The 13151-nt window shown below is 40.6% G+C and overlaps 2 protein-coding genes across 3 annotated transcripts; both read right to left on the bottom strand.

Annotated features, from left to right (window-relative positions):
- Positions 1-397: 397 nt before the first annotated feature.
- Positions 398-6711, bottom strand: cimap1b (ciliary microtubule associated protein 1B). Of its 2 annotated transcripts, none has more exons than XM_015964684.3 (7): positions 6589-6711; positions 2689-2803; positions 1945-2086; positions 1736-1837; positions 839-960; positions 620-760; positions 398-532 (listed from the first exon to the last, which is right to left on the bottom strand). In XM_015964684.3, exons 2-7 carry the CDS (start codon positions 2728-2730, stop codon positions 437-439), a joined length of 645 nt encoding a protein of 214 aa, XP_015820170.3. In that variant the 5' UTR covers positions 2731-2803; positions 6589-6711; the 3' UTR covers positions 398-436. The 2 variants fall into 2 exon arrangements, with proteins under 2 accessions (XP_015820170.3, XP_015820169.3); XM_015964683.3 differs by having other exon boundaries at positions 1945-2151; positions 6589-6710.
- Positions 6712-7267: 556 nt separating this feature from the next.
- On the bottom strand, positions 7268-13084 carry zgc:77752 (protein tyrosine phosphatase domain-containing protein 1). Its single transcript, XM_054733641.2, is given in 12 exon segments — positions 7268-7401; positions 7718-7828; positions 9608-9688; positions 9768-9869; positions 9949-10065; positions 10154-10428; positions 10494-10782; positions 10873-11144; positions 11237-11374; positions 11527-11645; positions 11870-11950; positions 12055-13084. Coding segments are annotated over 12 exon segments (1986 nt in total). The 5' UTR covers positions 12333-13084; the 3' UTR covers positions 7268-7278.
- Positions 13085-13151: the final 67 nt, after the last annotated feature.

Raw genomic sequence — 13151 nt, 5'->3', positions numbered from 1 at the left:
TTTACTACAGAATAAAAGCATGGATTCAAGCACGCATGTGTCTGCAATGCATTATGTAAAGAATTATTTGTCAAAGAGCCAAATCAAATCAAATCAAAACATTCAAAATGAACATTACATTTTTTATTTCTCACGCTGACAGTGTCTGCATGTTCTGTTCATTTATGCATATGTTAATGTGGTGTTCCCTGAAAAACAAAAAACATTCCAAATTACAACAAACATCTAAGCACTGATGAAAATTGATGGAAATTTGCATACCACATTATACATGAGGGTTACAAAAATAGCAAGTAAGGTCACTGATGGTCAATGAAGTCAAAAACAGTCTCAAAAACCATATTTTTATTGAGATCACACCTTCTATTTCAACATGTAAAAAAAAGTACTATTTGGACAAGTTTTTTTTAGTCCTCTTTATTGACACAGCTGCATGCTATTGTTCATTGTTTGGTACAATCAGGGGTGCGGTATATTCTGAATGCCGAACTCCAAAGGTGAAGCTTGGAGCTTTTGTTCTTGTGCAGGTAACCTGGGACGATAATAATAAATGCTAATAACAAAAAAAGATTAAAATTTCTTTCTTAAGTCCTTTCTGGTAATGTTGGATGTTTCCTACCAGTTCAGGATAGTGTGCTCCTGGACCTGGTCCGTCCGTGGCATCATTAGGAACAAACGTGCGACCTTTTATGCTGTACTGTGGCGGTTTCTGCTTGAAAATACAGGAGTCCACAACTTTGTATGCAGCTGGGCCTGGGGTCTGAGGGAGAGCCAACACACAGCAAACACATGTAAAACACAATTTCTAGTCCTTTTAAATCAGTTTGATCATCAATACCTGCTTTAGTTCTTCATGTAAGCTTGCAGTTTTCCTGCGGCCACAAATTGAGTAGGTGGGAGCAGAAGGTCCAGTCACAGTTTTGGAGCCCACCATAGGAGGTAGAGTATAAGTGTCTGGACCTGCAGGGCAAGCAACAGTTAAAGTATAAAAATACACTTTGATGAAGCCCTGGTACCCCATTTCCAAGAACTAGAAGTGAGCCACATCAGAGTTGAGCTTCAGACGGCAGGTTTGGAGCCTTACTTCCTTATATTTAGACATCTCGCCTCTGATTGGATAACAGCCACAGACTCTACCACTGACTCTGTTTGCGTTGTGAGGTCTTATCTCAACAAATAACACAAGCCTGGAGGAGTTCTGCTGTGCGGTAGAGTTACTAATGCTAATGTTAGCTTTTACAAGCTGAGACATCCTCTGCTGTTTCCTGAACGCTAAAACAACAACAGCCAGGGCTGCAAACTAGGACGCAGTTACCATCTGACGCTCGTCACACGCTCTCATGCCACATCTCCAATATCTCACGTTGAACCCCCCCCCCCCCCACACACACACACACACACACACACACACACACACCACCTGCTCTACAGAGGTTAAACAGTCACACATGGAAAAGTTCAAAAGTTGGCAGCCCTGAATAGCCTGTTCTGTCTCAAGTCCTGATGGGTGAGTTCATGAATGTTAGTGACAGTGTGACGTAGATCTGTCTGGCTTTTTTAATCCTAGAGCTTCACCGTCTATTTTCTACCAGAAGCTAATGCAGGAGATCGGTATAGGAGACTTATTTCATTTCAGCATGCATGAAAAACTCTGAGTGATCGATTATAATCAGAAACAAGAAACACTTTTTGAGTGAACCACACCTGCAACTAAATCTGTTAGGTTTAGAGTTACCTGGTGTGTGGCTAGTCACCACGTCTCTTCTCCTTGAGTGCAGAGAATAGGCAGGTGCTGAGCGAAAAGTCATCTTTTCTGATTTCTCTGGGCAATACTCGCCTGAAACACCAAAGAAAGTTACACTGAGATCCTGCTTGGAGGCAAACTGCTTCTAAATCACATCAGCCATGTTCAGTTTAAAATCTGCAGCTCTTGGTTCCACTGACCCGGTCCAGGGACTTCTGACCATTTTGGCTGCTTTTTGCGCCATTGGATTGAAAATGCAGGCTTGTCATTTCGACCGTTCGTGGTGATGTTGGAGGGGATGTACAAATATCCTGGACCTGGGGAGCAGTCCGTCTTTATTTCCTGATGACGTCCACCAAAGGAGAACATTGGTGCTTTCGGTTTAGTGGGGTCATGTTGAAATGAACCTTTACCGAGCAGAAGCATGCTATGTCATTTCAATTACCAAATGAATATCATTTAAAGAGACAATGTGTAGTTTTTACCATCAATTTCTGGAAATATCCATCAAAATGTTGTTGAAAATGGATGAAATGATATCCAGTTGTTGAAAAATATTGGCAGCTTTATAACATGTAACCATAAAAATCAGGTCTAAAATACATGGGAGCGGGTCAAGTCTCTGGGCGACGCCATATAAGACGCCATGTTTCCTTCTACGGGAGCCCATGAGGACAAAGTGCATTTACTGCTTTGTAACAAACGGTTACAAAACTTTCTACCTCTTCGCTTGTTGCCACTGACGAAATGGAGTCTGATGTGCTTGTTATTTTGCTGAAGATTGCAATCCCCAGGGCTTTTTGACCCTAATGGGAATCCGTTGGTAAAGTCTTACTCCAACACAAAAATACTGCTTGTTTGCTTACGATTTAGGTATCTACTGCCCCCTATCGCCAGGACAAATACACAGTGTCACTATAAAATAGAATGTATTTTCCTTTTACCCGTGAGTCCAGAGAGTGCATATTTAGGTCCAGGGCTGCCATAGAGGGCTGCTATTGGCCCTCTTGGCTTGTGGGGCCTCCAAGTTCCAACCCAAGGGTCTTTCCTTGACATTGCCTTGAAAAGATGGTTAAAAACCAGGTAAATAGATACATTTGACATCAAAATATAAGGATGTCATTTGCAACAACAGATAACTCCTTATAGACCCTTTTACTACCTACGTCATCAAAAGTTGCGCGTGCAGCATGGCAACGAGAGTGAAGGCTTCCTCATTCACACTCGATACTAAAACAGCGTTTTAAACCCTTTGTTTTGAAGTTCTGAGCACATAAAAATGTCGGGTTGTTGCGTGTATGGATGCCAGAATCGCTTCTTTTCAAGCAGTGGACTGAAACTTTACAGAATTCCGAAGGGAGCACATCCATTTCAACAAAATCGGAGGAGTCTGTGGCTGCAGGCCATCAAAAGGGTTGATGACAACTGGACTGAAAACACGATCCGAAATGCTCGAGTTTGTAGCGCCCATTTTATATCAGGTAAGGTAATTGTGTACTAAGATTACACCAGAAAGCTGGTTAACGTGTGTTCTATTAAATAAAGTAAGTTGCGTTTGCTGGTTTGCTTTTAAGCAGTCTATTTATTTACTAACACAAAGCTCAACTTTGAATAAAATTGCTGCTGCGTGGCTGCAGCATAACCCAGGTCTGGAACATCAAAATGACAGAATTAAACAAATGTATTCACTTTATTTCATGCTTCAAATTAACATTTCATTCTAAGTCATCTGTATTTTCCCACTGCATATTAGTATAAACTGTATTTCTCTAAAATTAACACGATTGTACTCTGAGCACGCTAAAAAAAGAAACCTATGCTATACTCACCCTGCCATGCAGGTAAAGTTGGCTGTGAAGACGTAGTTCTCTAGTTTGTTTACTATGACCCAAGCCTCGTACATAGCAGTCTTGTGTCCTTGTCTTTGGCTAGGAAGGACTTCTGCCTTCAAGACGCGAAACTCAGAGTCTATGTTGTGATATTTTACTTTCTGTGCGTGGCCACAGACATCAAAGTTGTATGCATCTAACAATTTGTATGCCCGTAGCTTCTCACGTGTGTACTTACTGGGCCTCTCCACTAAAAACGTATATATCGGGCCACTGGATATCTGGCCACGCACCTACATCTTCCACCCATTCCGTAATGCCACAGGGATCCAGGAGTCTGTTGCCATTCATTAAAGTGAGTTTAATAATATAACATTCAAGATTTGCCGGTGATAACCCCACAGCATAGCTTGATAAAGCCTGAAACAGCACCATTCTCTGTTGCCAAGCTGCGCGCATTCTCGCTGACGTCAAACAGTAAAAGGGTCTATAGAAATTGCATCCTTATGTCATTCACTTCAAGTGATAAAATAAAGTTTAGAGCTTTTGATTAAAAAGTCACATAAGCACATTATTGGGAATTACACTGGATGTGCATTAAGCTGAAACTCTGATTTAGGGCAAAACAAAAACAAGGCGCTGTATAAATGATAAATGACCTGCTCTTCTATAGCATCTTTTTGAGTCAGAGGACTCCAAAGAGCTTTACACTACAGTGATTCATCCATTCACACTCTGATGGTGATGAGCTACATCGTATAGCCACAGCTGCCCTGGGCCACACAAACAACACCAGTCCCTCCAACCACCACAAGCAGACAAGGCAGGGGAAGTCCAAGAACACGACTTACACGGATGGATCCTGGGATTGAATCAACAACCCATCAATTACAGGGCAAATTCCTATCCACATAATCCTGTGTTTATTTATTTATTCATTTATTGTTTGAATGCTGTTAAGCATTCAAACTATTGTTTTCCTGTTTTTCTTTCTTCTTCTTCTTCTTGCTCTTCTTCTTCTTCTTCTTCTTATTCTGCTTCCGTACACTTTTTGAACCTCTTCTTCTCCTTCAAATTTTGAGCTATTTCAACAATTTTATATCAAAACGTTCAGCTCGTTAAGCTCTTTCCGGCTATTACTTTTGGCATTGATATCTTTAAAATTTTTCGAGTTATTAAGCTTTTTCTGCGAAAAATTTCCCAATGTTATTCAAAGTTTAAAAGAGTCATGTGACATTGTACATTGTTTTGAAAATGCAGACTCCTGTCATCTGTTACCATGGCAACTTAAGGAACTACAAATCACTTTGACCAACTCTCATAGGAATGAATATAAAAAGCTGAATATTGAGCCATTAACAGACTCCTGTTTTTGATCTTTTTGAACTGTCTGTACTTAAAACTAGAAATAAGTTCAATTTGATTGACCATCAGAAGGTGGGAAAGTGCCCTTCTCCCTCCCAGCTCCCTGATTGGTTGAGAGAGGTCAATCATCTTCTGGCTAAATGGAATTACACACCTACGCATGTGAGACATCAAATCGATCGGCTTGGGCTAAGGAATCCATCCATCCATCCATCCACCCATCCATCCATCCATCCATCCATCCATCCATCCATCCATCCATCCATCCATCCATCCATCCAATAAACCATCTAACATCCATCCAACAATTAATCTGTTATTTCATTAATCCAACCATTCATCCATCCCATATCAAATCTAAACATATGTTAATCTATCAGTTTCAGATATCAGCAAATATTTCTAAATTCACAGTTCAGCCAATTGTAAAAATGTACCCGTTAAATTATTCTCATTCAAATGCCAGCTGTTTAACATTTCAAATTTCGAGTTTTTATAAATGTTCAAAGATTAAAAATTTCTGCTGTTTAGCATTTTTTTTATCCATTCTTCACCTATATTCTGAGCTTTATTACATTTGTTGGTGATTTTTGCTTCTAAATCTTTAAATTCATTCAGCTCATTTTGACAGTTTAGCTTAGTTTCAGCTTCACTTCAGCAATTCAGCAGCTTCAGCAATCCGTTTCTGAATTCGGCTTATGCTACTCATTTCACAGTTCAACTAAATATAAAAATTAAACTGTTAAACTAGTCCTACTCAAACAACAAGTGTTTAGACCTTTTTGCTGTCCAGATTTTTAAATAATGTTCAGATTTCAGTTTTCTGCTGTTTAGGATTGTTTTGTCCATTCTTCACTTTTTGTGCTTTATTTACATTTTGGTGCTTTTTGCTTCTAAATCGTTCAAAACATTCAGCTCATTTTAACAGTTTTACTTAGTTTCAGCTTCAGCAATTAGTTTCTGAGTTCAGCATATGATGCTAATTTCACAGTTCAGCTAAATGTAACAATTAAACTGTTAAACTAGTCCTACTGAAATATCAGGTGTTTAGACATTTTAGCTGTCCAATTTTTTAAACAGTGTTCACAGATTTGAGTTTTCTGCTATTTAGGATTAGTTTTCTTGATTCTTCACTTACTTTTTGTGCTTTTTTTGCTTCTTGAGGCTTTTTGCTTTCACATCTTTCACTACATTCAGCTCATTTAACAGTTTAGCTTAGTTTCAGCTTACTTCAGCTATTCAACAACTTCAGCAATCAGTTACCAAATTTAGCAAATACTGCTAATTTCACAGTTCAGCTAAATGTAAAGATTAAACTGTTAAACTTGTCCAACTGAAATAACAGATGTTTAGACATTTAAGCTGTCCATATTTTTATACAATGTTCACAGATTTAAGTTTTATTTATTTATTTATTTATTGCTATTTAGCATTATTTTTCTCTATTCTTCACTTACTTTTTGTGCTTTATTTGCTTGTTGGTGCTTTTTGCTTCTACATCTTTCAAGACATTCAGCTCATTTTGACAGTTTTGCTTTGTTTCAGCTTCAGTTAAGCTGTTCAGCAGCTTCAGCTTACAGTTTCAGCTATCCAGCATTCAAACAGCATTTGTGCAATAAATGCAATTTTTCTAGTTGATAATTATTTTACCTTGTGAAGTTCCTCGTCTAGGCACCAGTGTTCCTGCTTCTCCAAGTCAGCGACTGACCCAAAACAAAGTGTTAAGCACTTGTCAACATCACTATGACAACATTGTCATGGAGACAGCTCTTTAACAGGCATGCTCAGTAAGTGTTGGATGTGTGTTTTTCTAGAAGGAATCTTAGAAATGTGCATAAACCAATGAAGGATGAAGATCTTGTAAATAATTTATGAGGTTTGTAACTGGCTGGACCTTAAGTACCGTTACACAAAGCATTAATTAACATCATGTATTTTCCAGGTTCCAGCACACACACCTTTGAATAAAGAGAAGGCTCTCACAGTCTCTGATATATTCATACCTAACATTACTTTTTAAACATTTTTATCTTGTCAAGAATAAGTCCAGAAGGTAGATCACTAGATCGCTCTTTTGTGTCCATTTAGAACAAGACCAACTTATATTGAAAAATGATATTCTTGGTCAAAACCCTAAACACACTTTTATTTACCAAACCCGCTCTTCAGTGGACTGTGTTCAGTTTAATATACTGACAAAGTAATTACAGGTTTAATATTTAGTGTTACGTGGTTGATCATTCACTAACTCATGTCTAGAGCACAAAAAAAGTTATAAATCTAGTTTTTATAAGCAGATTTTATTTCATTTTGTCACTTTTTAATTCATGACTCTGCTCCTCAAAGCGCTGCATTGGTGCTGCAGACCCTCATGAGGTGTCTCTTGTTGTGGAAGGTTTCTCTTAAACTGGCCTTCAGGACTTTCATCAAAGCTGCAAAGCTTCCCAGTTCCTCCTGAGGGTGCTGTTGGGTAACACAATTAGCATGAAATGGTACTATTTCAAGGAGCACAGATGTTAGACCAGATGTGGGCCATCCTGATCCTTGAGGTCTGCTACCCAGCAGGTTTATGTTGTTTACCTGCTCCAACAAACCTGATTTCTGGATGAATAACCTGTTCAGCAGTTCATCATGTTCTGCAGCAGTCTGTTAATCACCAGCAGATTCACGCCATACGTGATTAAGTAGAGAAACAACTAAGACCTGCTGGATAGCAGCCCTCGAGGACCAGGATTGGTCACCCCTGTGTTAGACTCACTGTATCAAAGTGTTGCCTTACCTTGGTGAGTGCACACATCAGCCTTTGGAGCACTGCATCCTCTCTGTGTGGACACACGCTGACCACTGTCCTCACACAACTCAGCAGACAATAGATGGTATGCCTCTGCGACTGTGATCATTAGAATAACAAGTTGATTCTTTACTGAAGTTTCTTAAATGTTTTTACAGTTCTGAGGGAAATATATGGGGAGGAATCAGACTCAAAAGAGCGATGTCCGTGTAACATTTTCCTTTGTAACAAACGTAAACACACAGACAAAACTGCATGTACAAACTGATCCATTTGTAAGTACACACATTTTCTACTTTTTATTTCTGAAATTAAACCAATCACTCCATTCCGCATGCATCTTGAAAGTGAAAAGTCTTTGAACCCCCAGTAATAAACTGGGAGCCTTTATCCTAGTTTACATGCATGTTAGAAAACCAAACTCGCAAATGAAGTTTGTTCCACTCTGGTACAGTAGGTGGTGACATATGCCCTTTCAAGTTGGCATTCCTCCGGTTAGCTTATACAGCAACACAAATAGTAAACAAACGCTGGCAGGAGTGAAGTAAATCAATTTAAAACAGGATATGCACAAGGGCCGAAGAAATGGACAACAACGCTGCAGAACAGCTTATCTGATATGTACTGTTTACACGTGTTACTTTATGGCAATGCTATATATAGAAGGCCCCTTCCGCAGTCTTGTCACTTTCAGAAGTTACCGGTATCAGCTCAACTGAGCAGTTTACATGCAGATGCAGGTGGTTTCCTGCCGCATTATCTGGGTGCTTCAGCACGATTAGAACCAGTTAGCAAGACTAATGTGCTTACATGCATAAAAACATTACATCAGTCAACTTAGGTCAATAGTTTGTTTTTCTGATGCGCATGTAAAGCACTAAGTAAATTAGCATTAATGGACTTACCCATATATTGGTTCGTGACCAAGGAATGATGTGTTGATTTCTGCAGTCAGTAGACAGCAGAGCGTGTCTCGGCTAGTAGAAGCTGTTAGCATTAGCAACTAAAAAACATGTCAGAACTTCATGCTTGTGTTATTTTTAAAGAAAAAAACATCAGTGTTGCAGAATGAAACAAGTCAGTGGAAGAGCCGTGTTGCTGTTAGCCAATCAGAGGCAAGATGTTCAAATATCATGACAATTAATGAGTAAGACTCCAAATCCTGCCATTTTCCGCACCCCACTCATCTGACTAGCATCTACTCCCTGAAACAGAAGTGCCAGAACTTTAATCTATGGAGAATTACTCACAAGGCATTCATTCAAACTAATTGGTGGTAGTGGTCGGAGGGACTGGTGGTGCCAGTGTTCTGCAGGCCTCACCTCCGTCAGTGCCCCCAAGGGCAGCAGTGGCAACACCGTAGCTCATCCCCACCAGTGTGTGAATGGGTGAATGATTGATTGCATTGTGAAGCATCTTGGGGGTTTGCAGAATCCTAAAAAGGCGCTATACAAATTCAGGCCATTTACCATAAAGACCACAGCAAATTAAAAAAAGAAAAAACAAAAAAAACATGAGTGAATGAGCACTTTAAATGCTTGGTGATAGGTAGGAAATCTGAACTTTCTGGTGAACCTCGAAACTTGTTTCCGTCTAAACAAGTGCTGAAGAAGCAAAAATGTTTTCTGAGGAAATTTAAACATAATGTTTATGCACAAGTTTTTCTGGTGTGAAATGAGCCTCAAAACCATTTTTGTACTTGTAAACTGATCTATGCGTAGAAGTAGTTCTTAAGCCTATCATTTATGAGTGTAAAATGATTTGCATGCATAGGAGCCGGAAAATGTAAACACAAGTTACAGATCGAGAGTTCCGCAATGCACTAATCTGTTGAGTCTAATTTCTCTCCATAGAAGTGTTCGCTATTAGCTATTTTACCTTCTTGAGGGCACTAAGAAGCATCCTGTTGCTTCCTCCGGGATACAACTTTGCCACATCTTCATTGTTCAGAACAGGTTCCTAAAATGTAACTGATTATTAAACTTCAGTCCCAGAATCTGTCATGAATGCTCCTAACCTCATGTTGGACACCACTTACCCGTAGCTTCTCCAGCCAGGTCCACAAGAGCCACGAGAGAACATGTGGGTCAGACTCTGTAACCAGCAGAGACCACCCACAATCACTGCTATTCAACTCCTCCTTTTGAAAACATGGATTTTATTGTAAATATAATGTAATCACAGTGATGCAGTTAAAGCGGCTGTAACCTGATGTGTACCTGCAGCAGAGTAGACCTCTGCAGAACGGATTCACCTGGAGGATCTGGTTCTGCCATTGCTTTGGCAACAAGGCGGGCCATTGAGGTTGGACTGGGATTATGTGGATTTCTGTTCAACTTTAGGTGAGAAGGGTCAAATTGTTTGAAGCATCCACAGCATAGCTTTTAGTTTCATTAGGTTACTCTAACTATAGTAGAAGTTTACCTCCTGGTTGGAGGCGAACTTTTGTTTTTCCTTTGTTTCTGAACACTTTGTCCTCTTCCCGCAGCTGTGGCTTGTTCTTTCACACTCTTGAATTTGATAGGATGGATTTTCCCTTTTAGCGGTGAGTTGAGTTGATAGACTTTGGCCAAAGACTGGACTAACTGGTCTCAGACCAGCCTGTATTAGATCCTGGACACACCAGTGCTTCTCATTTCTGAGTGCAGCAGTGCACAGGGAGCTCACTTCCTGCTCATTTAGGAGAGAAATAAAAACCTCTGTAACCACACTGATTTTATTTATAACAGCTGTGTATGCATTGTGTGATTTCTCACCTCTTTACAGATCCTGCTAAGGTCAGAGTCACTGTAGCTCCGTTTGTCCAACAACACCTCCCACCTCCTCTCCAAAAACTCCCTAGGCTCATCCCAGGACGCTGACCCTGAGCTAGCCCTCGGGGCCTTACAGTGCTCGTTCAGCAGGGGCAAATACTGTTTGGACACAAGCGTCTCTCTCACAGTCCTGCCTAAAATCCTAAGTGCTGATCGCCTCTCTAGCTCAGCATGGACCTCTGGAGGAGAAGGCAGACCCAGAGCCAAGCAGGAGAGGCGCACACACAGGAGATACACCACCTAATCGAATGTGAAACAGGCCAAAAAGAAGGTGGAAGGTTAAGAGTACAGGGATGTTTAGTCCTATAAAGATGATGACAAAGTTCTGACCTTGGGCGTGTGTCTGAGTTTGCGTGCTTCCTGTCCGTGCAGCAGCAGCGCCTGTCGGTTCAGGTAGTGCTGCAGGGTAAAGGGAGCGCCGTGCCGCAGGCTGAGATCTGGAAACTGAACCAGCTGTGTGCCAAGCAGGCGGGCAAAATCAAACACTTGTTTTATCTGCGCCCGCGTTTGGATAGAACGAGGCCGTCTGATGCGCACAAAGTGAACGGCCTCACTGGGGCTGATGCGAAGGGTGTAGATCAAATAACAGGCTATCAGGACCCCTTCAGAGCAGCAGAAACACAACAGTAACACACCAGGCAGCATCAAGCGGGATTATTTCTGGGAACGCCAGTGTATCCATGCTAAATCACACCTGTTCGTCCGAGACCTGCGTGGCAGTGCACAGCAACCCGCCCTTCTTGCACCGCAAAGGCCAACACTTTCACCCCATCGATGAGCCCCACAAGAGACGTCACTCCAAAATCCGGCATCCCAAAGTTGTAAAAGTAAACTGTAAGAAAATAATCCAGTTAATTGGAAACAATTGTTACTTTATGTCTAATGTTTATGTCTAAGTCTATCAAATTAGGGTTAGGTCAATGTCTGGTTTAGCTGTTTATATTTAAACTAAGTGTAATGCTTCTCAGTTTGTCGGCAGCTCACTGTTGTGGTCCATGAAGGTCTGTGGAAGGTACGTGAAACCACTTTCAGGGTCCAGAGTAGGTCCACAGTGTGCATGCTCCCCTGGGAGCTGCATGTTGATGATTGATTTGATCTTTAACCTGGGAAATCAACATTTGAGCCTTTTTGAGTCAATATAAACTCAAAAAAAGGACATCTAAGAAGAATCATCACCAAAAAGCAACACCACAAGCTTCCTTAGCCACATTTACTTGATGAATGCAACCAACTAAATCCATTTTTGCACATTTCTGATCTAGAGTTGTTGTCACCTTTTAGTTTAATGTATGTGTGTTTAATATGTGCACAATCACTAAGTAAGTACCTTTGAAATTGCTCCACGATGTTATACTTCTCGATTAGTTGATTGGATGGTCGGGCCATTGCAATGATATCATTTGTCACCCTGGAACAGTCAGATGCTTTTGATCAGTACTAAACCTCTTCCGGTTTAGTTTACAGCTACAATTTTAACACTTATGAAGACTGCGGGGAAATAAATATTCGCACCAGGAAGAGAAAAGGCCTCGGATGACTTGTTGGTTGGATTTCCAGCACTCTGGCCCCTCGTAGCGACAGTCCTTTCCTCCACAGGCCAGCAGACAGAGGAGTTTGGGTGGGATTGCTCTCACTAGGTTCTCCCTGGCCTGGGAATAGGAAGGTCGAGGAACTGGCAGGTGTGGAGTCAGGCCTGACATCATCCTGCATGTATCAGCCTTTGATGTAACACAACATGTTAAAAACATTAAAAAAAATGTTAAAAACAGAAAGAAAAAAAACTTGTACATTCAATGTAACAAATCTCATGGCGTACCTTTATTATGTTGGGACAGGGAAGGTTTTTGCTCCTCTATCTTGGCTCGCTCTTTGTATCTCACACTGACAAAATGGAGTAATAACCCAGCTCCACTAATCCCGATTAGCCGTCATAAATACATTAGAGCAGACATTCATGCATCCTAGCAAGCCAATTATATCTTGTTTATTCCTTCCCCTCTTCATATGACCCAATTACTTGCCCCCGCGCACGTCTCTGTGCATAAGTTCATGTTAATTGTGGTGCTGTGCAAATTGAAATATTAATCTCATCCCATTTAACATGGCCTGTGTTGAATGGACTAAACTGATTTAAATGTGCTATAATAAATGCAAACATGGCCTCATAAAATTAGTCACTTCTTCATTAAAATGTCACAGTTCAGAACCAGACGTGACAGAAAATGGTACGTGGTACGACTTAAAAAACTTAATGGGTAAAACATAAAAGGACTTGTTTACATAAAAAAATTGTCCAATCGAATCCTAAACCGGGTCATTGCCAAAGCCTGCACTTCCTCTTTCAGCTACAGTTCCTGATGAGATGACGGCTCACTTTTCAAATGGTTTATGAAATAACCAGATTCAAGTGGCAAATTTTTCCCTATTTTCTTACGCTGTAAACACACAGATGTGAACAGCTGCAGCATCTAAAAGCCTAAACTGAAATGAACCAATGAGGTTAGTGTTTGCCAGACAGCATAACACACATTTACTCACTGTTACACGTTTATTCACTTTGATGTGCTGCAACACCACTCGCTGTGTGTCAACACCGAGAACGCTTCCTT

The sequence above is a fragment of the Nothobranchius furzeri genome, chromosome 4, assembly GCF_043380555.1.
Source record: "Nothobranchius furzeri strain GRZ-AD chromosome 4, NfurGRZ-RIMD1, whole genome shotgun sequence".
Lineage (NCBI taxonomy): Eukaryota > Metazoa > Chordata > Actinopteri > Cyprinodontiformes > Nothobranchiidae > Nothobranchius > Nothobranchius furzeri.
The sequence above is the reverse complement of the archived record's forward strand: the minus strand, read 5'-3'. Positions and strand labels throughout refer to the sequence as shown.